Raw genomic sequence first — 22,192 nt, 5'->3', positions numbered from 1 at the left:
TTTTTTCTGGCCCTAAGTCTCCCTTCTAGTTTATAGACAAATTTTTAGCTGTTCATTTTCTCAGTTGTTAGATTACCCAGAATTCTTTAAAGGCCCAAGGTCTACTCTACCCCGTCTTCCAGAAAATGGGGGAGAAGTCTAAACAGAAAGCAGACTGATTTGTGGAGGAAAACCAGTTTCATGCTTCTCAGAAAGTGTAAATGCATTGGAAATGATTATTTTTTAAATGACTAACATAGGCAGGAGGCTTAGCACGGGTGACTGGCAACTTCAGACCCTGAACTGGGTGCTGGGCCAAGCTACAGGCTCCTGTGTCCATACCCAACTCCATGGGGTGCTGCTAACACCCCTGGACCCGGGAGGCTAAGGCCTTGCCTAGCCTGCCCACTCCATTGCTTTATGCCCAACAGCTGCAAACGCTCTAGTGACCCGCACCTCCTGGCTTTTGCTCCCCCATGCCCCGTCTCTACCCCTTTTTCAGTTAACGCAAGCTGAGACATGGCAGCTTCCCGGAAGCCTTTCCTGATTCCCCTTTCCCATAGAAGGAATCACGTCCCTTGGGCTAACACCATACCTCACAGATGCTTCTACAGTTGTGCCTTGCTGTCATTATTTATCTCCCTCCCCCCAGAGAGGGATGGTGAATTTTGTTTTTTGTTTAATGTGTGTTTTCAGCAAGGGGCCTGGCTTACCCTGGGCACTCACTGTTGAATGAAGGACTGAAAGCGTGTTCTTGTTTTATTTCACGTTTAGCCATAGACATACATGATGCTATAGGACTTGCCCAAAGGTTCTCGCTAGGTTCTAAGGGAGAGAGGGTCATGCTAATTTGCAGACTTATAAACAACCAAACAAATAAATATGCTGAACTTGCATTTTAATGTTGACTCATATCTAAAGGTTCACCTTGACTTGTTGGGAAGGTCCATGGATGATTAAGATCGCAATTCAATTAACCCCTCTCTTTTATTGTGTTCACTGCAGGTACTTTGTAAAAGCCCTGACACCAGCATTTTTGGTCTGTGTAGGATCCTCTGCTTTTTGCAGGAATTATCTCCGGGGGAGAAAGGTGCGCCAGGTAAAGTGACTGGGCCATGCTGTGAGAGCCAGGCCCCCTGGACCTCCTCCCCCCTCCTGCTCCTCAGCCTGGGGTCTAGCACACTTAAATCAGCAGGACCTACTCCTAGAATCCAGCGGTTTATTTCTGTCACTCTGGGGACAGGCCTTCCCTGCATTGTGGTTGGGAAGGAGCTGCCGACTTCCTGAACTGCAGCCCCTCTGGTCAGAGTGCTGAGCTCCAGCTGGTCTTCACTCATCTCTCTTGGTACAAAACTCCGTGCCTTGGTCATGACATCCTTGGACTCACTGTGAGCTGTGTTACCCACCAGCCTCCATCTCTGACCTGAGGAACTCACTGGTCTGTGGACGCTGACTCACAATCCAGTGACGTGGTTCTGAACCTTTGTGGAGTCAGAGGCCTTAGAGAAGCTGTGGCTCACACTGCAGACATACACAAACCATGCGTGTAATTGTAAGGTATCAGAGCTGAGAGACTCGGGCCTCCCGTGACTTCACGAGCACAGACGGCTGCTCTGTGGGGACGCTGTAGATCCCTTGGGGTGAGATGGGGCCAGGAAAGCCAGGTCCTGTTTCTGTATCTATAAAGACCTACAAACTGGGGTCCTCCAGAACCCCTAAAATGTTTGTCACTTTTCCTGATCTTTGCAGTATGGAGAACTGTGACATACTTGGACAGTATGTCACAGTTTTTACATTTCAGAATTTTATGCCTTTTAAACTGGGAAATCTTTTTGTATGTTGAGTCACTGTCATACGTTGTATTTTTGTCTGCAGCTTTTTGCTTCCTCCTTCCTAGAGGATTTTATATGCCCTTACCTTGCGTTGCCCACCCCGTCCCCCAGCGAAGAGTGTACTTCCCTGCTCCTGATGCAAAGGGATGTGAGTGGACATGTCCAGACCGAGCTTACAGAGCATCATGTGGTAGGCTTTTGCTCTTTTCCCTCTGCCGTGGGAACATATTTCCCAGAGAGGGGCTGTTCCTTTAGCCTGGGTGTCAGATGCTAAGACACATGGAGCAGAGCTGAAGCAGCTGGCCTGCAGCCATTGACTGTAACATGAATGAGAAATAAATGTTTGTTGTAGTAATAAGCACTGAGATTTGGGGGTTGTTTGTTACTATAGCAAAGCTAACTAATACATCATTAAACTGAAACCAGCTGCTGTACTTAAGATCGACTAATTTGGGGTTTTGTGCTGTGCCTGCCTTTGTCTTTGAAGCTCATTTTGCTGTGGAATATTTACAAAGGACCAGGCAGCTTTCTTCCAGGTGCAGGTCCCTGCCTGTGGCTTGTGGCCAGAGAGCTGAAGTCCAGCCTCCATCCTAAGCCTGGCTTAGGCCACACTGAGGCCATCCTCTCTCACTTTCCAGCAGGACTCCATGCTTTGTGTAAGAGGCTAACATTCAGCTAGCAGCAACCCCAGCAGGCATTGCAGGGTTCCCTGCAGGAGCCACCACACTCTCATGGGGCAGAGCAGGTTCCAGGGTGCCGCCTTACTCACCTGTGACACAGACTGGTTACCGTGCCCCCTTCTGGACACTGAGGCTGGGGTGAGATGCCAGATGAGAGCAAATTGTACGGTCACAAGTATACACACCTTGAGAACGATCCCTACGTGACCATCATCCCCGTCACCCAGCCCTTTCGTAAGACTCCCGGCAGTCAAGTCCTCAGTCGTTTCTGCTCCACCTTCTCTTCAATCCCTGCCCCAGCTCCAGCTGGGGTGGGACACAGGCAGAAAGGGGAGAAAAGGGACTTAGGATGGCGAGCTGTGAGACCAGAGGTAGGATCCTGGTGCTGCTGACTTGCTGTGACTGTGAGTGAGGGACGGCCACGTGGAGAATCGTCCCTGTTCGCCCCTCACAGGCATGTCTGAGGCCCTGCTGTGCAGATACCATGTGCAAAATGCTCAGTGCAGTGCCTGGCACATAATTACTAATAACCAACTCTTAACTCAGTGAAACTATACGCAGGGGCACATCCATGCACACCTGTAGCACTTAGACCAGTGATTCTCAACCAGGGGCAGCTTTGCATCCTGGGGGGACATTTGCCAATATCTAGAGACATTTTTGGTTGTCACAACTTGGTGGAATGCTAGTGGGTGGAGGCCAGGGACGCTGCTAAACATCCTACAGTGCACAGGACAGCCCTCACAGCAAAGATATCTGGCCCAAATTGTCACTAGTGCTTAATGAGAAAGGCTGCACTTAGAGAGGCTGCACTTAGAGAAATGCTGCACTAAACCTTCCAGAAGGTAAGCTCTCAGTGGGCAGGGGCCAGATGAGGGGCTGGTCTGACTGCCCAGGCCTGACATACAGTGGGAACTCAGTGAGTGTGTGCCGATGAGTGGATGGAAGAATGAAGGAACTAATGAATGCAAAGAAATTAGCCAGAGTCCTGTCCCAAGGCCCCACTTGCATACACACAAGCACTAGTAAAGGCATTCCCAAGCTCACACCCAATGTGGCCACCTTACACCTCTTCCAGGAAGGCTCCTGGCCTCCCAGTCCATGGCTGTGCCTCCTCTGACTTCTGCCATCCTCTAAGGGTCGCCAGGTGAGTGAACCCAGTTCGGACTTAGGTGTGACCTGCAGAAGTTAGCATGAGAACCTGGCTGGCGTGAGGAGCAGGGGGCCCCGTGAGCCCCACCTGCCTGGCGTGTGTGCCCACATCCCCTTCCAGAGCACAAGGCCTCACCCAGCCTTGCCCCACTGCAGTGGCTGTGATGGTGGGCAGCGCAGCCCAGCTGAGCACAGCCAGGAGTGTGGGGGAAGGGCCCTAAGCACTCCCCTTCCTCAGCGGCGGAGCCTGCAGGGGTTGGGGGACAGGTGGCCCTCATGTGAAGCGGATGCGTGCAGTGGGACCTGTGGGCCTGGCCTTCACCTGCTGCCTCCCCAGCCACCTGCCTGTGCCTGGGATTCCAGCAGAGCCTAATCAGAGCTCCCCACAAGTTCTTAACCCCTCGCCACCTCATTTTACAGATGAGGAAACTTAGGCCCAGAGGAGGGACAAGGAACCAGCATCTTTGGCATCCCCGACTTGAGGCAGAGCCTTTCCCACCATCCCAGGGCCCCTCCTTCCCACAAGACTAGAGTGTGGCCCTTCCCAGGGCCAGGGGTCAGGGATGGAGGTGAGACCCCCCCACACCCTGTCTGGTTACCTCTGTGGAATTAGGGTGGAAGCTGGAGCACCGGGCGGAGGAACAAAGCCCTCTTAAGCCAACCCTGATGAAACACACTGCTGGCAGTTGCACAAGGGCAGACAGAGACATGATGGCCATCAATACGGAGTGCAAGCACTGCAAACCATGTACCTGAATTCTCTCATCCTAACAGCCATGCTCTCAGGTCTGTGATCCCAATTTCATGAATAAGGAGATGGGGGCACGCAGTCTCACCAGTGAGTGTCAGAGCCAGGATCTGAACCCCAGCATCTCACTCCAGAGCCCACCTGCCTCCTTTGCCATGTTCCTTTCATTCCATTTGCTTTACAAACATTTAATGGGCACCAGCCAAGGGCAGGGCGTCAGCCAGCCTCTGCCTTCAGGGTCATGCTGTTGAGTGGGTGTCATAAACCTAACCCTGGGCTGAGAACTGCTCCAGTGAAGAGAAATGCAGCCACTACAAGCAAGTCTGTCCATGCCCCTGCTCCCTGTTCCCCCATCAACACTCCTGGTGTGGCATTCAAGGCCCTTCAGGGTCTGGCCCTTTACCTCTGCAGCTCCCTCTGTCTCCAGCCTCCTTAGCCCAGCCTTCCTGGCCTCGGTTCAGCTATAGGGCAGGAGGGTGCACTGGCTAGAGTATCAGCTCTGGAACCACACTGCCTGCCTTCTAATTCCAGCCCCATGACCCACTAGCTGAGTGGCCTCGGGTACCGGTCCCAGTTTCCTCATCTGCAAGATGAGGATAACAGCATCTACCTCATGCAGATGCTGTGAGAATTAAACGAATTAATCTGTGTGTAGCACATGGAACACAGCTTGCCGCATACCAAGTATTTGTTTAATCTATGGAACTTAACTTTATTCTCCAATCTTGCCATGCACTTAGCTTTGGACTTTGCACATTGTTTCCTTTGTCTGGAAGACTCTTTCTTCCACTTCTTCTCCTCCCTCCATTCCCACTGTTCCCCCCTTTACTATTTAACACCTAGTCTTCCATTAGGCCCAGGTGCCTCTTCCAGGAAGCCCTCCTGGCTTATCACATGTCCCATGATACCTGCACCATCCCTACACTTACACTACACAGTAATTGTCTGATTACTGGATAGTTGCTCCCACTTCTCTGGAAACTGAGTCAAGGACCCTGAACTGTGCGTGTACTCCCAGGACCTAGCACAGCACCTGCTCAGCACACAGCAGGTGCACAACAAATAATTACTGACTGATGACACAGGCAGGAGTGATGAATTCTGAACAGATGGAGTGTGGGGAGCCACCACACATGACGGATGTGGGCCGTTCAGTTGAAGAAGGGATTGGTGGGGTTGGGAGAGGTGGGAGGGTCTTCAAGCAAAGGCAAGGAGCCTTGAAAGGACATATTCCAGGGGTAGCGTGTGGGCTGGCTGGGCTTGGTGGTAACGGCTGCCATCTATTGGGCACTTAGGATATGCCAGACAGCGTCCTAGAGTGCTTCACGTGGATGGGCTCAATCCTTGCAACACCTATGGGAGGCCAGGAGCTCAGCAACATTTTGCTGAGAAGAAAAGTGGCACAGAGAGGAGAAGCAGCTTACAGAGCCAGCTAGTGAAGAGTGGACCAGAACTTGAATTCAGGACTCCCCTAAGCCCCTCAGGAGATACTAACAGTAGCAAGACTGGGCCTCTGCCTCCAGGAGTTGGCAACAAACCCAGAGGCCCTTGCCTGCTCACTCCAAGGTCATGGTAAAGTCTTGGTGCTCACTGTGACCTGCAATGTCCCCGACGTGTCTACCTGTGTAGAAGAATCCAGCCTGCAGAAACCCCTGCCAGCACCCAACATCCTGCCCATGGCATTTCCGTCAGACCACGCGCTTTCTGGGTGAGCTGGGCAACAGGTTCTCTCCTTGTACATGGGGTGTCCTCACCGGTAAGTGCCTCCACCTCACTCTCCCGGCCCTACACGGTTTTAACCACAAGCTTATGAGCAGCCTTGAGAGCTGCTGGCTTAATAGGAGTGGACACCATCCCTGCACGGAGGAGGGGCCTGAACGTGGGAGCCTAAAGTTGCCACCCCATTGTGGTGGGCCATGTGCACTGCCCACCCACCTACTGAGCACAGAGGACTAACTGACCTTCCATAAGGGCAACTGCCACTTCCCAAGCACCTGCTGTGAACAGGCACTGCTGTCCCCGTTCTACCTATGAGGAAGCACAGGGGTATAAGTATCTTGCACCAGGTCACATAGCTACTAAATGGCCCAGGCAGTCTGACACCAGAGTCTCTAGTCTGGGTCACTACGATGTAAGTCATTATTTTAAATTAAGTGAAGTACCTTGACTTCTTTTCCCCAAAGTTCACAGTAACATCATAAAAATCTTTATTTTCCCATTTTCCACATTATAGAAAACTTAAAAAAAAAATCCTCTTCCTAACCCTAAAACAAAGCCGTGTGTGCCCTTGATGCGTAACAATTCTAAAATGCATTCTGGCGTCTAGGTGTAGAAATGGACAGTGGGAACTCTGTGAAGAGGCCTGGCACTCAAGTAGTTAAGGAAATGACAATTTCGAGATTTCTGCAAAGCTCCTTTATTGATAGCCCAGCAGGTGTTTCTTCCATTAAAACACTGAATATTAATGGAGCGCTTGATTTACATTCTAAACTTGATTTACACGACGGTTTTGTTATGCACCAGCCTTTGTCCTCAAGTATTATTTCTGCTAAACATTTCTCAGCCAGTTGCTTCTCCATCTCCCCAAGGAATGAGCAATGATAATACAGCCTGTACCTGTTATTTTGCCAGCAACCCCATTTCATCAATTTATGGCAAGAGGTAACATTGGCAAGTTCAGAAAGGAGAGAAGAAGGTACACGGTTTGAAAATGTCTGTCTTTCCTCTAAGGAGATGGAACCATTCTGCAGGCGTTACTTAATTCTTGCTCGTGGCACCCCCCAGGAAGGTTGTGAAGCAACATATCAAAAAAACAAAACCCAGGTCTCGAGATAATGTTAACAGCAGAACCTGAGCTCCCAATGGGGGTATTTCCTAAGTCATCCCATGTAAAGGAAGCATTTCCTGAGAGCACACTAAGGGTTAAGCTTTTCATATGTCAGCTCAGCCAACCCTTAGACAACCCAGGGAAGTAGGTACCATTATCATGAGCGCATCTTACAGATGAAGAATCTAGGATACACAGATGCACAAAGGACAAGTTATTTGTCTAAGATAACATCCCTGCTAAGTGGTGGATTTAGGACTGTCTGTTCAAGGTTCTGATCTTTCCACCAAATTATACTGCCCCTGGCTACAGGACACTGGCTAAGTAATCAGGAGACCTGGGTTTCAGTTCAGCTTGACCTTGAGCAAATCACTGTGCTCCTTGTACATGTCTCCCTTGGAAAACAGAGCATGGGTACCTGTTTCAAACCTACAGCACTTCTGTAGCTCAAAGGCTGACTCAGCCAGACATCACTCCCTGCAACAAGATGGACCCAAGGTAGCCTAACTTAGGAGACGTAGCACCTGGCCTGCAATCAGGCGGTTTGCCAGTAAGATGGGTTGTGGCAAGTTAATTCCCACTGCAGGCCTGTCTCCCATCTGTGAAACGAGGGCTGGACAGGCACACTCCAAGTTCTCCCATTCTAAAGGTCCATGATTCTACATCACCCTCAAATCGTTCTGTGTCATACACATTTATGAGCGTTTTAAATTAATTGGTTCTCTATTCCCTGAGTCTGATTTTTTTTAATAAGGAGGCAAATGCATATTTATTTATTTATTTTTGGTTGCACCCCACAGCATGTGGGATCTTAGTTCCCTGAGGGACTGAACCCGTGCCCCCTGCAGTGGAAGGGTGGAGTCTTAACCACTGGACCACCAGGGAAGTCTGAATCTGATTTTTAAAAGTGCTTATTCTTGGGCTTCCCTGGTGGCGCAGTGGTTGAGAGTCTGCCTGCTGATGCAGGGGACACGGGTTCGTGCCCCAGTCCGGGAAGATCCCACATGCCACGGAGCGGCTGGGCCTGTGAGCCATGGCCGCTGAGCCTGCGCGTCTGGAGCCTGTGCTCCGCAACGGGAGAGGCCACAACAGTGAGAGGCCCGCATACCGCAAAAAAAAAAAAAAAAAAAAAAGATTCAGAACAATAAAGCACCCATTTGCCGAATTCTAATTTCTCTACTTCAGGCTAACTTGATCAGACAGACATAAATAATCTTTTACTTATTGGAATCATTTTGCCCAGGCAGAGGCCATGCGGTATAGTGGGACAGACACAGGTGTTGGTCGGTACTCAGATTCTAGCTCTGATACGTAATAGCTGTGCATCCTTGATTAAGTTGCTTAAATGGAGTTTCAGGTTTCCTCATATGTAAAATGAGGATTTCACAGGACCTACCTCGCACAGTTTTAAGTTCTGAACACGGCATATAAAAGGGCCTCACAGCACAGTGGCACATGCAGGCCCTCAACAAATGACCAGACCAATGAAAGCAGAGAGCTCACATCAATCTGACAACGCACAACCGAAATGACTCAAATACTCCACCTTGCAATGTAGTCTCAGAAAGCACTCCACCGACTTTACGAATTAGAATCATCTGGGGAGTTTTAAAACTGCCAATGCCCAGGCCACACCCCAGAACAGAACCTCGGGGTGGGACGCAGGGGATTCCACTGTGCAGCCAAGGGTAAGATTCCTGCCTTACAATCCAGCCTTTCTGGGTTTGCTCTCAGAATCCCTGTCTCCTGGCCTGAATGCTGGCCCAGAGCCCAGGGGTAGGCCTGGGAGTCATTAGGAAACCTGATGGTGTGTGCTGGGGGTGAGGTTACTCTGGCAGGAACAGTGGTCACAAGCTGCAGGGAAGCTGTTTGGCAAGAAGAACAGGCCGAGACAAGAACTTCAGTGCACTAGGAATCAGCCTAGGACTCCAGCCTCAGGGAGCTGTCCATCAACAAGAGGCTGGCCGCCATACAGTGAGCTGTGCCCGCCAAGTGAAAAAGAAGGGCGTCGGTGCTGAGCAGGCGAGCATAGGGGGAGCCAAAGACAGAACCACTGCCAGGAGCTGCCGAGCATGCTTCAGGAGGTGGTGGCTTTGAGCTTGGCCCCGAGAGATTCTTGTTAGGTTTGGACAAGCCATGACCCTGGGGGCCGAGGATGGAGAATCTGATTCTGCTCCTGGAAGCAGGAGCAATGAAAGCTCAAGCCAGCTGCCAGTTCTCCCCAGGGCTCAGGCAGAGACCTTAATATTCACCGCTGTCGTGCGTGGCACTAGGATGCAACTCTGCACGCAGGACGAAGTCGCCACGGCACTTGAAGCCTGCTGCCCCTCACACTTGTGGGAAGAAATGGTTTAACACACATTTTCCCAGCCACCCAATTTTCTTTTTTGAGTGGAGAAAGAGTAGAAAAAGGAAAGTTTCCAGGCAGGAAGCTGCTGCACCGTTAACGTGGCAGGTGTTAGCACTGTTTCCAATTAACATGCAAGGCTCGTCCCAATAGTTTGACTTTATTCAATCAATGTAACATGATCTCAGTGCTAAGCCACCTCAAGAGGAAGGGCCAGGTCTCTGGAGGTGGTTTGGGGGCAATTAGCTAATTGTATTTACCTTCTGGGTAGCTTAGACGATGGAGGATCAGAGGAACAGATCAGATCTGATCTGCCTGTCATGAACCTCTCGGGGAACCAGCCAGTCACAGCTGTAAGGACCTTACAGATCTAGTTCCATTTTCTCACATCACAGATGGGGAAACTGAGGCACCAGCAGGGGAGGGGTCGTGTCCAAGTCTCCAGTGAGTCAGTGGCAGTCAGGTGTCCTGATTCTTCTCCCCAGACCATCAGGCCAACTTCTCAATGGAGGAAGACAGGCGGGCTGCCTCTCTGGACCGAATGCAGCAAGAGGCCCGTGGTTGGACTGCTGGAGCTGGAAGGGCCTCGGCCACTGGGGAGGCCCCATCCTACACATGGGAAACTCCACTGAGAGAAGGGAAGTGACTCTCCTGAGGGCCAAGATGACAACTTGGCTCCTCCTAGCCACTACCTCCGAATATAAAAGGAATGATATGTGGCAGCAGGGCCAGCCAAAGGGATCAAGATAATGACTTTAAATACAAATAGTCCAAACAGATGACTGGATAACAACTGGTTTTCCTAACATGGTCTCACCTTCCATGAGCTGCCCTCTTTCTGGGGAGACCAGCTCTGGAAAGCAGTATAAGAAAGGCAGCATTAGAATGAACACTGAGACTGTGAGATGCAGTGGGAGGGGTCCAGGGGGCGTTTAGACAACCTGCACTTGGCTCAGTAATTCCAGGACTCCCTCTCTGGTGAGGAAGACCACCTCTCCGGTGTTCTGGCACCAAACCTCAAAATGTGCAGGGTCGTCCAGGGCCCTCTTGCCCACGATGATCACAAAGGGGTAGCCGAACTTGTTGGCGTCTTTCAGTCTGTTTCCAATGGTCAGATGGGTCCTGTCATCCAGCAGGACCTCCCCTCGGAGCTGCGGCACTGCCTCTGTGATGTGGTCATACAGGTGCCCCGTGAGCTCTGAGGCCGCCTCCTCCTTACTGCCCTTCTTGGGGGAAATGAGGCAGACTTGGTAAGGGGCCAGGAGGCCGGGCCAGCGGATGCAGTCTTCTGTAGCGAGAGCTTCAATGACAGCGGCCAAGATCCGTGTCACACCCAAGCCATAGCACCCCATTTCAGCCAGGGATGGCTTGCCATGGACATTGGTGAACTGGGCACTGAAAATGGAGGAGTACTTGGTGCCCAGGTAAAACGTGTGCCCAACCTCGATGCCTTTGGTTTTGGTCAGTGGCCCCTGGCAAGCAGGGCAGTTTGTTGGTGACAAGTCCAGAGTCTCCATGTTGGCCGAAAAGCCACAGCTGGAACAGACTGCAAGCCGGTCCTCTCCGACGTCCACCGGCAGCTGGAACTCGTGAGACATCGTGCCCCCGATGCTGCCCACGTCTGCCTGGACCTTGACGCACTGCAGCCCCAGCCTGTCAAACAGGCTGCTGTAGGCATCACACACCAGGCTGTAGGTCTGCTGGGCAGCCTCAGGGGAGGAGTCGAAGGTGTACATGTCCTTCATGTAGAACTCTCGGCCTCGGAGAAGACCAAAGCGGGGCCTGGGCTCATCCCGAAACTTCCTCGTCACCTGGTACAGCAGGAGCGGGAGCTGCTTGTAGGACAGTGTCTGCTGGGAGGCAATCAGGGCTGTAATGGCTTCCTCGTGAGTTGGTCCTAAGCAGTACTCCTTGCCGTGTCTGTCTCTAAGTTTTAGCAGCTCCTTGCCCATCGAGTCCCACCGGCTGGTGGCTCGCCAGAGCTCTGCTGGGCTGAGGCTGGGCATGTTGACCTTCTGTCCCCCGATGGCCTGCATCTCCTGGTCTATCACCCGCACGAGCTTCTCCATGGCACGGACAGTATAAGGCAGGAGGTGGTAACAGCCGGAGCTTGCTGGGTGAATCAGGCCCACCTGCAGCATCAGCCGCTGGCTCTTACAGGTCAGCTCGCCAGATCTGCCCTCTAGAGAGAGCACCTGGTCTTCCCGAAGGTTCTGGGGCTGGAACATGCGGGACAGCACCAAGCGCTTCCCTCTCCCTGGGGCACGGTGGTGAAACCTGTGAGGAACGTACCCCGAGAGCTGGTGACTGCAGGTGGCCAAGGCAGGCAGCGCTCTGCATCTTGTCAGCAGCCCTTCCATCACAGCCCAGCGTAAGGAGGCACCTGCGCCTGAAGAAAAACGAGCCGAGCAGAAATAGGTGTCAACTGTGATCCAACACCCTGCAGTAGTCAACGCAGGCTGCTCTCCAACAAACTTCTACAACCACCACCGATCTTGTGGATGCAAATCCTTTCTTTTCTAATATCCTTGCAGATCAAAGTACTATTGTACTTCTCTCACCATTTACTGCCGTTTAAAAAAAAAAATCAATATTTTCCTGTTTACGGGACTTCCCTCGTGGCGCAGTGGTTAAGGATCCGCCTGCCAATACAGGAGACACAGGTTCGAGCCCAGGTCTGGGAAGACCCCACATGCCGCAGAGCAACTAAGCCCATGTGCCACAACTACTGAGCCCATGCTCTAGAGCCCATGAGCCACAACTACTGAAGCCCATGCGCTCTAGGGCCTGTGTGCCGCAACTACTGAGCCCACGTGTTGCAACTACTGAAGCCCGTGCGCCTAGAGCCCGTGCTCCACAACAAGAGAAGCCATCACAATGAGAGGCCAGTGCACCACAACGAATACTAGCCCTCGCTCGTCGCAACTAGAGAAAGCCCGCGTGCAGCAACGAAGACCCAACGCAGCCAAAAATTAAAAAAATAAATTAAAATTTAAAAATATAGATATATTGGGGCTTCCCTGGTGGCACAGTGGTTGAGAGTCCGCCTGCCGATGCAGGGGACACGGGTTCATGCCCCGGTCTGGGAGGATCCCACATGCCACGGAGTGGCTGGGCCCATGAGCCATGGCCACTGAGCCTGCGCGTCCGGAGCCTGTGCTCCACAACGGGAGAGGCCACAACAGTGAGAGGCCCGTGTACCGAAAAAAAAAAAAAAAATATATATATATATATATATATATATATATATTTTTTTTTTTTTTCCCGTTTATAAAAATACAACAGCATACTGTGGAGACACCAATGCGTGGTGACAGCATTGGCTCTGGAATCAGGCAGCTTGGATCCCAGTCCAGCTTCCCAATAACTGCACCCTGTGTAGCTTGGGACATGTGACCCAACTCCTCTGTGCTCAGTTTCTTCACCTGTAAAATGAAGGGACCCACCATATAGGTTTATTGTGGGAATTTAGAGAAGAGTTATAAGAAGTTATTAGAACAGTATCTGGTATATTCTATGAACTGAATCTAAGTTTGCTAAGAAAAACAGAAACAAAAAAGAAAGGAAATCAACTATAATCTCTCAGCCCAGAGACAACCGCTACTGACAATCCCTTGTCTATTTTGCGAGCCGTCTTTGCCCACGAGCCCCCATCCCACCCATGCCTTCAATGTCCTTAATGTCTCCTCCCCCCTCACAGCACACAGTCCCTGGTCAGGCCACATGGTCATGGCTCCGAGTCAACATCTCCATTCTGTACGTTGTGCCTCTTAAGCTTCACATCTACCCATCCCACTGCCTCCTAGAGAACACACTGCATGAGTACTTCACACTCAGCACCCCACAGGGAGCTTGGCATCTTCCCCCTAAGCCTGCTCCCCGTCCAGCGCTGCCTGTCACTCTGAATGGTAGTGCAAGCCACCCTTTGTCCAAAACAGAAACGCAGGTTCATCCACTCTGAGCTCCCTCTGTGCCCCACCTTCACCAACCCCTCTGGCCCTGTGATTCCTACTGCTTCACTTGCTTTTGATTCTGTTCCTTCTCTCCACCTCCACAGCCTCCACCCAGGTCCAGGCCACCATCATCTCTCACCTGGGCTATTGCAACAGCCTCTTCACTTGGGCTCCCAGCTTCCAGGCCCACCTTCCTCCAATCCATTCTCCACACCGTAGCCACAGGGGATACTTCCAAGACACATACAGCAACAGCTTTTCTTGCTTAAAATCCTCCAACAGCTTCCTGTTACCCTTAGAATCAGGTCTAACCTTCTCACCTTCACAGTGCACATGGCCCCATGTGAGCTAGCCGCTGGTCCCCTCGGGCCTCCTCTCACCAGTGCCCTCTCTGTGCTCCAGCTTCAGCACACTCATTATTAAAACACAGTTCCCTTTGCGTAGAATGTTCCTCTCCCCTTTGCGAACCAACATCTACTCATCCTCCAGGCCTTAGGAGTGCCACCTTGTCTTCTAGGATGCCTTTCCTGACCCACTCCCCATACCCCAAAGACCAGCTTCTCCTGCAGCAGCCCCTGATCCCCTATCAAACACCAATCACTCTTTGGAGTTACTGCTCCTTCGGCTGGGTCTTCCCCCAGGCAGTCAGCTCTGTGGAGCTGACTCGCTCACCACTCAGCACAGAGCAGGGGCTTACTAGACAATTGTCTAATGAATGAGCACATAGGTTTCTTTATGATTTTACAAAATATTCACACATTCCTAAGGGCAGTACAACATTTCATTGACCGACTAGATCAAAAATGATTCTCCAGAGTTGTTAATTTTCTCTGTTGTATGTAATCTACAACAGAAGGCTTTCTTTTCTTTTGTTATATACTTGGGAGAGATCTTCAGGAACGGAATTACTGAGTCAAAGGGTATAAACTCTTTCAAGGTTCTTGATTTATGTTGCCAAATTTAGTGAGCACCCCTAATCTTCAGCAAATCCCATGGGACAAAGCTCTTCTGCAGTATGCTGAGAACAGGTTACTAATTTCCCTCAGCTCTGGGAAGCTCAAATCCCCCCAGGTGGTTCCCTCCAGCTTCCAGCAGCCTCAATCCTCCAACCTCAAGCAGCTTCGTCCATTTCCCCTGGGCACTGTACAAATATTATCATTTCCTATGTGGCCTATGACCTGAAAACGGCTGGAAGGCACGGCCACAGAGCCCTAGTGTGACTGCGCGGAAAAGTGCAGGCCTGGAGGCAGGGCACACGTGGTTGTCACCTGGAGCCATCACTTAAGGTCCCACCTCAGGCCCGTGGCCCAAGCCAGAAACTCTTTCACCCCTGACTCCTCCTCAAGCAACTGAGTCTGTCTCCAAGATTTCTCTCAAGTCCACCCCCTCCTTTCTTTCTCTTACTTTCTCAGCTTGGGTTGAGAAGGCCCTCAGTACAGCTTGCTACATTACGGTAGCCCAGTGGTTCTGAAATTTAAGCAAGCATCAGAATCACCTGGAGGGCTTGTTAAAACACTGATGGTGGGGCCTCATCCCCTGAGTTTCTGATTCAATAAGTCTGGGGTGTGGGCAGAGAATCTGTATTTCTAACAAGTTCCCAGTCACGACCCGAGGCAGACAAGGAAGTCCTGCGATTTCACAACGGAGGAAACAGACTAGGAGACGAGTATTATTCAAGAGTTTGTGACGGGGACCCGCCCCAATCCAATGACGAGATGCACGTGGGAAAACGGACACCACGGTCTTGGGTCTCCGCGTCCAGAACCGAGCCCTCTCTTCATTCCGCAGCCCCTCCCTCAGCCGGTCCCTCAGCCCCCGGCCCTCATTGTCACCCACGATCACCAACCGTAGTGCCAGCGAACGCCGACCCCGCAGGGACCGCCGCGCCGGGCCACCGCGCCTGCGCCAGGGGCGTTCCTGCACGAAGCCCCGCCTCCTGTCCTTCCCGCCAATCACAAAACCGCGCTCACGGGGACTGGCCCCACCCCACTCTAGACGCCAATGAATTGCTCGCCGGAAACTTAGGCAAGGAGAGAGAATGGGCTCATAGGTTGGCCTACGCAGCAATAAGTAAATCACCGTCCCGGAAGTGCTCTCTAGGATTGAGGGAGGTGTAACTCTATGATCAAGGCCTCGGGTCTAGGTTTTGAGTCTGGTGTTCCCGCCCACTGCCAGGGCCCGCCCCACTCTCTGAATAGGAGAACCTCCGGCTATAGTGTAACCATGACAACAGTAGGCCGTGCGGTTTCGAATCTACCCTATGATTTTACAGGCTATCAATTTAAATAAAGTTTAAAAAATTTAAACAATTGGAATAAGATACCTTTATTTAATCTTTAAGACACTAAATCAAACTTTCACAAAATATTTTTTGAGCAGCTACCACGTACCAACCGCTTGTAGAAGCTGGGAATAGTGAACAAAATAGACAAAGTTCCCGGCATTCGGTATAGCTTACATTCTAGTCAATAATCCAATACAATGAAATTTAAGGGAAGGCCAAAGAACTCAAGATAAGTGGTATTTTAATGCAATTAAATTTTTTAAAAAAACCAAAAACTGACATCGTGAACAAGTTATCAAAATTTTACATAATGACAGGATCCGTTAGTCAGATGTTGTTAAATGCTATGGAGAAAAATTAATTAGGGAAGGGAAAGGGTTGGAGGTCGACTGGTTGCCATTTAAAATAGAAAGATCAGGGAAAGCCTGGTGGAGAAGGTGACATTTTAGCAAAGACCTGAAGGAGTTGAGAGAACCTTGCAGATATCTGGGGGAAGTATGTTTCAGACACAAGGAAGAAGTGCAAATGTCCTGAGTGAGAGCTGCATATCATACAACTCTACCTAACTGATAACACCTATAGTTTATTCAGCACCTAAAATCTACCAGACCCAGTGCAAGACACTGGTGATTCTGCTATTGGCCCCAAGAAGCTCTCAGCCTGCCAGGATCTGCCAGGAAAAACACTGTGCGATCAGTGGTGTAATGGGGGCTGAGAACAGTCCTGTGGCAGCACAGGGAAGGATGGCCTCCCTGAGGAGGTGAGCTTCAAGCTGAGCCTGAAGGATGAGTGGGGTTTAGCAGCACAAGAATGGCAATGGGAGTGGAGTGAAATGTCCAGGACAACTCACAGGCACAGAATCAGGAAATACTGAGCTGGTGTGAGGGAAACATGGGGTGTGGTAGGGTTTACAACTTTATTTCCCACAGCTCCCAATGCAGTGCCTGATACACAAACCAAACCAGTGGTTCTCAACTTTGACTGAACTGGGAATCACCCTGTGCCCCCAGTCCCAGCCCCACAATGCTGGTACTTTATAGTCCCCAGTGATCCTAACGTGAAGCCTGGGCTAGATCTGCTGACCTAGAGGAAGGGCATCAGACAACCCGGTGCCAGGTGGGGGGATGGTAGACATATGTCATAATCCCAGTCTTAACAGCTGAGGAAAATACAGCTTGGTGAGTTCCACAACTGGCATCTGCTCACCAGCTAGAAGGCCAGGCAGACCTGGGCTGGACCTGAGCTCTTTTGCTCTAAGAGCATCACAGCCTCTGCAGCCCAGCACTGTGCTCGGGGCTTTCCCAAGGAATGCAGTCCCAAAGGTTTTACTGGGGCAACAGTCCCCATGCTTCTCTGGGGGCAGAAGTTGAATAATCTCCAGTATATTTCAGGATCCAAAGTAGCCTTATATTTCTTCCTGCTGCTCGTGTACTTTATTACATCCTTTCCAACCCTGAAAAAGCCAGGCATCCATCCTCTGCACCCTGAGGTGTTAATTATTTCTCAATTAGCAGTTGCCGGCTGTAGAGCATAGTGGTGTGGAGAGGCCTAATGACTCGCCGTGTTTAAACATCCCCACATCTTCAGAGCACTTTACCAATGGTAACTAATTAATGCTCATGACCCTCTTGGGAGGCAGGCCAGAACTGCTGCCTTTTACCGGGAGTTTATAGGAGGCTCTGCAGCCAGGAGCTGCAGGGTCCACTCCAGCCAGCCCTGGTCAGAGTAGATTTGCTCCCCATTGAGAAAGTCCATGGTGGTGGAGACCAGAATATAGCCCTTTCTCTGCTAGCAACTTCCTGGGTGACGTTTCAATCAATTAATTGATCAGTCATTAATTGGGTGCCTTGATTTAGAGAGTCCATTCATGGTTAAAACCTCACAAGTTCCCTAAAACAGAAAAAAAGAAAAAGAAAAATTCATTCATTCACTCGTTGTCATCTACGACAAAGCAAAAGCAAAGGACCGCACACTTGCCTTGGTGCCCCACAGCCCTGGGGACTCACCATGCTGTTAGTGGTTTCCACCGGCTGCTGGCCAGACTGGGAGTCTCTTGGGGGCAGGCACAGCCCTGAGCACAGGGCCTGGCCCAGTCAGGGCTCAGCAAAAGGTTTTGCTTTTTGCTTGTTTTAATATATCAATCAATAAATGAATGGATGGTTTGTCTCTCTCTCAGATCGGAGCTCCTCCGAGGACAGGTTGAGTCGTCCCTGCATACCAAACCCATGGCCTGGCACAGAGAGGTTCTAAGTGTGTGCTGAATGAACAACAAAGGCCGAGTTCACGGTGAACTCCCTGACCTCAACTTGCTCATAACCTCCTGAAGAAGCTGTCTCTCAAAGTGGTGGTCACGGCAGCCTGTGGTAAGACGTTATGAAGAGGGGAGAGCAAGATGCTGAGGGAGCAGCGTTGCAAAAAGGGGGTGGGATCAGGGAGGGCTTCTTGGAGGAGGGGGCGTGAAATTGGACCTTAAATGATAACTACGAACTTTCCAGGCTAAAAAGATTAGGAAGACATTCTAGTCAGAGGGACAGTAAGTAAGGAAAAAGGCTTCAAGCTAGTTCTGGCTGGAGCACAGAGCACACCCAGGCATCAGGGAAGCACAACTGGAAAGGCAGTGGGCGCCACTGTGCCAGGGCCTGCTGGACCAGACTGCCAGTTTCTCATCTTTGAGGCCAGTGAAACTTTTTCTATGAAGAATGATACTTCTCCTGCCCCACCCCCGCCAACATACACACATCTGTTTTGAGGCTTAACCCAAAACAGCTCCTCTTCTGAGAAAAATTCCTGGGTATTTTGCATTCCACTCTACAACATATATTTGTTATATTTGGAAAACAAGTGTAATTGTCACTCCAGGAAGATGGTTGCCTCCTCTGCCTAGGGCGCTGGCCAGTGTTAGAGGGAGCTCTGTGGGCAATGGAAAGGTTTTACACCAGGGAAGGGCGTGGTCAGTTGTGTTTCTTTGCCTGATTGAGGTGTGAACTGAGGCTGGAGGAAGAGGATGGGGAGAGAGGCTGGATGGGAGACTCCCGTAATGGCCCAGACTGGGGCGGTGGGGGAGAGGAGGGGACAGACTCCAGAGAACCACTGGGACAGTCCACCTGTTGGACTCCTGAGCCCACCCCCTATCCTGTTAGCCCAGCCTGGCCCAGACAGGCTGGACTGGAGGTGGGAGGGTGGCCTTGCCTGGGAATCCTGCCCAGCCAGTTCCCAGCTGTGCAACCCTGGGCCTCTTGCTTCCTTGTTTCTTCATCAGTAACACAGAACACCACGTAAGGCTGTTGTGAAGGGTTCATGAGAGATGTAACTGAAAGCAACTGGCTCATTCTTCCAGCCCATTCCAACTCCGGGGACCCTATGGCTGCCCTCGGCCACCATAAGGAGACAGCCATCCTTCTGCTGCCGCCTCGGTTTCCTTCAGACTCCCCTCTCTGGCTACAGTGCGGGATGCCAATGCCCTTCTCTCTCCAGGGGGCCTCTTCCCCCTGGGCCCAGAATTCCCCTCGTTCATTTATTCGCTGTCCAAGTCTAGGATGATTAGAGGCCAGAAGCAGGCTGGGGAGGGGGCCTCATTTTTTAAATCAAGATTCTTCAGAATTGAAGAGTGTGGCACCAAACGTCATATTGTTCACATTTGTAGAGCCCTTGCTATGTACCATGGGCTGTATTAAACACCTTACACCCATGTCTGATTAAGTCCTTACAATAAAACCCCATGCAGTACAAATATCACTGTTGTGTCCATTTTACAGATCAGGCAACCAAGGCTTGGAAAGGTTGGTTAGCTTGTGCATGGTCGAGACAACTAGTAACAGGGAGAGAAAGGATTCATCTCCAGGTCTGTTTGATGCACAGCCTGATCTCCCCACTCAGAGACTCCAATGTTATTTGTATCAAACATACATCCAAAGTTGTGGGAGCAGTCACCCAGACAGACTCTTTCTGTCTGACTGGATCCCCTCTGCTGGAGGCCCACTCTTTGGCGACCACCACAATGGCATCCTCTTGAGGAACCCTCCCTTGAAGTCCCCTCTGGCAGGGCCTCCCCCTCTCTTGAGACCCCTCAACATTTTGTCTGAGTCTCTCCTCTGGCCCATTCTCTGTCTCAGGTGTGTCACATGAGTGTGTACATGCGGTGGGGCAAACAGACCTGAGTGCAAATCCTCACTTTGTCACCCACTTACCGTGTGCCTGTGGGTGAGATACTCAGCCTCCCTGAGGCTCAGATGCCTCATCCTGAAGATAGTAGTGACATCTCCCCCATGGAGTTGTGGTGAGGTACAAGGAGTTAGCCCAGGTACAGGGCTTAGCACAGTGCCTGGCACATAGCCAGGGTTCGATAATGTTTGCTATTATTACAATTATTTTTTTAAATAAATTTATTTATTTTATTTTTGGCTGTTTTGGGTCTTTGTTGCTGTGCGCAGGCTTTCTCTAGTTGTGGCGAGCGGGGGCTACTCTTTAGTTGCGGTGCGCGGGCTTCTCATTGTGGTGGCTTCTCTTGTTGTGGAGCACAGGCTCTAGGCGCATGGACTTCAGTAGTTGTGGCGCACGGGCTTAGCTCCTCTGCGGCATGTGGGATCTTCCTGGACCAGGGCTTGAACCCGTGTCCCTTGCATTGGTAGGAGGATTCTTAACCACTGTGCCACTAGGGAAGCCCTTATTACAATTATTTTTAATGGTGAAAGTGCCCTGGCTGGCACAATGCCAGGCACAGAGTTGGGCATGTAGCACATGCAAAACATTTATCTCCTCACCCCCATAGACTGCGAGCTCCCAGAGGGGAGGGCCCATGTCCTGTTCATCTCTAGCCCTGCCACAGTAAATCTGTTTACTATGTAGAAAGGTTTTGTACATAGTAAATCTCAGTACATATTTGCTGAATTAATGTCTTTCTAAATAATTCCCTCAATTCATAAGAAAGGCTTGCTAAAAATGCAATGAAACAAAACTCTCAGCAACAGTTAATCTGTCAACCAACAACTCCCTTTTGAGCCCCTGCTTTGGGTTAGTGCTGCAGAGCACTGGCAGAGCCAGAAGAAGTCTGGGGCGCAATGTAGATGCCCCAGGACAGAGGGAATAATCACGTCTGTGAGTTCTGAGTGTAACTCAGCAGTTTACCTCCAGCAGTTACTCCAGCAGTTTACCTGGTCACCCTCATCTGGAAGGATGATGGGAATTGAGTTCTTTCCAACAAGCCTTTGCCTTTTCTCTTTGGTGCAGAGTTGAGTTAGGTGTGAGTGGACCAGGTAGAGTTGACGCCCTCCAAGGCTGGTGGCTTAGAGAGAAGAAGGCAGCCTCTGGATCCAAACAGAGAGGGGTTTGCTTTCCAGAGCCAGCATTTACTGGCTGTGTGACCTGGGGCAAAGGACTTGACCTTTCTGGTCTTTGGCTGCACTACAATGGGGTCAGTAACCTCCTTGAAATACTATGAGGAGCAAGTGAAAAACATTACAGAACTTTGTAAACTGAAAGCTCTGTATTAATATTAATAATAGAAATATATTCAGATCATTCTTTTGTAAGATTAAATATGTAATGAGATGATGACTTTTAAGTAATTAAATGAGATTATGTATGTAAAGCACTTGAAGGGCACCTGGTACATAGCGCTCAATATTGGATGAACTATTGTTAATACTCCAGTACGGCCCTCCTGTCTGCTGCTCCACTACCTGACGGCTCTTCCCCACCATGTCCACATGGCTCACTCCTTCACCTCCTTCAGGTCTTTGCTCCAATGTCACATTCACAGCCAGGACTTCCTGACACCCTAATTTCCACCACAATCCCCATCCCTGCTCCCCAGCACTCCTGATACTCTCTCTCTGTCTACTTTTTTTCTCCGTAGCATTTATCATCATTTAACATACTAAATATCTAGGTTTTGGTTTACTGTGTTACATTCCCCCTCTACCACCTGACTCCACCCCAATTAGAATGTAAGCTCCATCCAGGAGGGCAGGATTTTTGTTTGTTTTGTTCACTGCAGGAGCCCCAGTGCCTAGTCCAAGGGGCACCAAACTTTTTCTGCAAAGGGCCAGACAGGAAATATTTTATGCTTTGCAGGCCATGTCATCTCTGTCACAACTACTCAACTCTGTTGTTATAACATGAAAGCAGCCATAAAAATATGTAAACAATGAGCGCAGCTGTGTTTCGAGAAAACTTTATTTACAAAAACAGGCAGTGGGCCTAATTTGGCTTGTGGGCCACAGTTTGCCAATGCCTGGCCTAAATCATTGTCTGGCACATTATAAATGCTCAATAAAGATTTGGTGAATGAATTAATTAGTGAATAAGTGAATGAATGAGCACAAGACACCTGGTACAGGGACTGGTACTCAATAAATGCTTATTCCTTCCTATTTTATACTTAATAAATAC

General features: G+C 50.4%; 2 protein-coding genes across 3 annotated transcripts in view; one reads left to right on the top strand and one right to left on the bottom strand.

The window, feature by feature from the left end:
• TTC4 (tetratricopeptide repeat domain 4) overlaps window positions 1-5,531 on the top strand; it is a 42,690-nt gene extending 37,159 nt beyond the window's left edge. Inside the window, exon 10 of the mRNA XM_022575765.3 lies at window positions 985-5,531. Coding sequence (XP_022431473.2) covers window positions 985-1,087 — 103 coding nt within the window. The 3' untranslated portion in view covers window positions 1,088-5,531. The remainder of the gene's footprint in view (window positions 1-984) is intronic.
• Window positions 550-21,647, bottom strand: PARS2 (prolyl-tRNA synthetase 2, mitochondrial). 2 transcript variants are annotated; one of them, XM_022575767.2, is made up of 2 exons: window positions 15,365-21,647; window positions 550-11,954 (listed from the first exon to the last, which is right to left on the bottom strand). In XM_022575767.2, exon 2 carries the CDS (start codon window positions 11,923-11,925, stop codon window positions 10,498-10,500), a length of 1,428 nt encoding a protein of 475 aa, XP_022431475.1. In that variant the 5' UTR covers window positions 11,926-11,954; window positions 15,365-21,647; the 3' UTR covers window positions 550-10,497. The 2 variants fall into 2 exon arrangements, with proteins under 2 accessions (XP_022431475.1, XP_022431474.1); XM_022575766.3 differs by lacking the exon at window positions 15,365-21,647 and adding an exon at window positions 13,658-15,353.
• Window positions 21,648-22,192: the final 545 nt, after the last annotated feature.

This window comes from Delphinapterus leucas, chromosome 1 (assembly GCF_059928025.1).
Source record: "Delphinapterus leucas isolate spDelLeu-1000000601 "Yukka" chromosome 1, BTC_Dleu_Yukka2, whole genome shotgun sequence".
Lineage (NCBI taxonomy): Eukaryota > Metazoa > Chordata > Mammalia > Artiodactyla > Monodontidae > Delphinapterus > Delphinapterus leucas.
Note: the sequence above shows the minus strand (reverse complement) of the source record. Positions and strands in the feature narration are given on the sequence as shown.

Excerpts from the sequence above, each read along its gene's own strand:
- PARS2 (XM_022575767.2), bottom strand. The coding sequence starts at position 11,925 with ATGGAAGGGCTGCTGACAAGATGCAGAGCGCTGCCTGCCTTGGCCACC.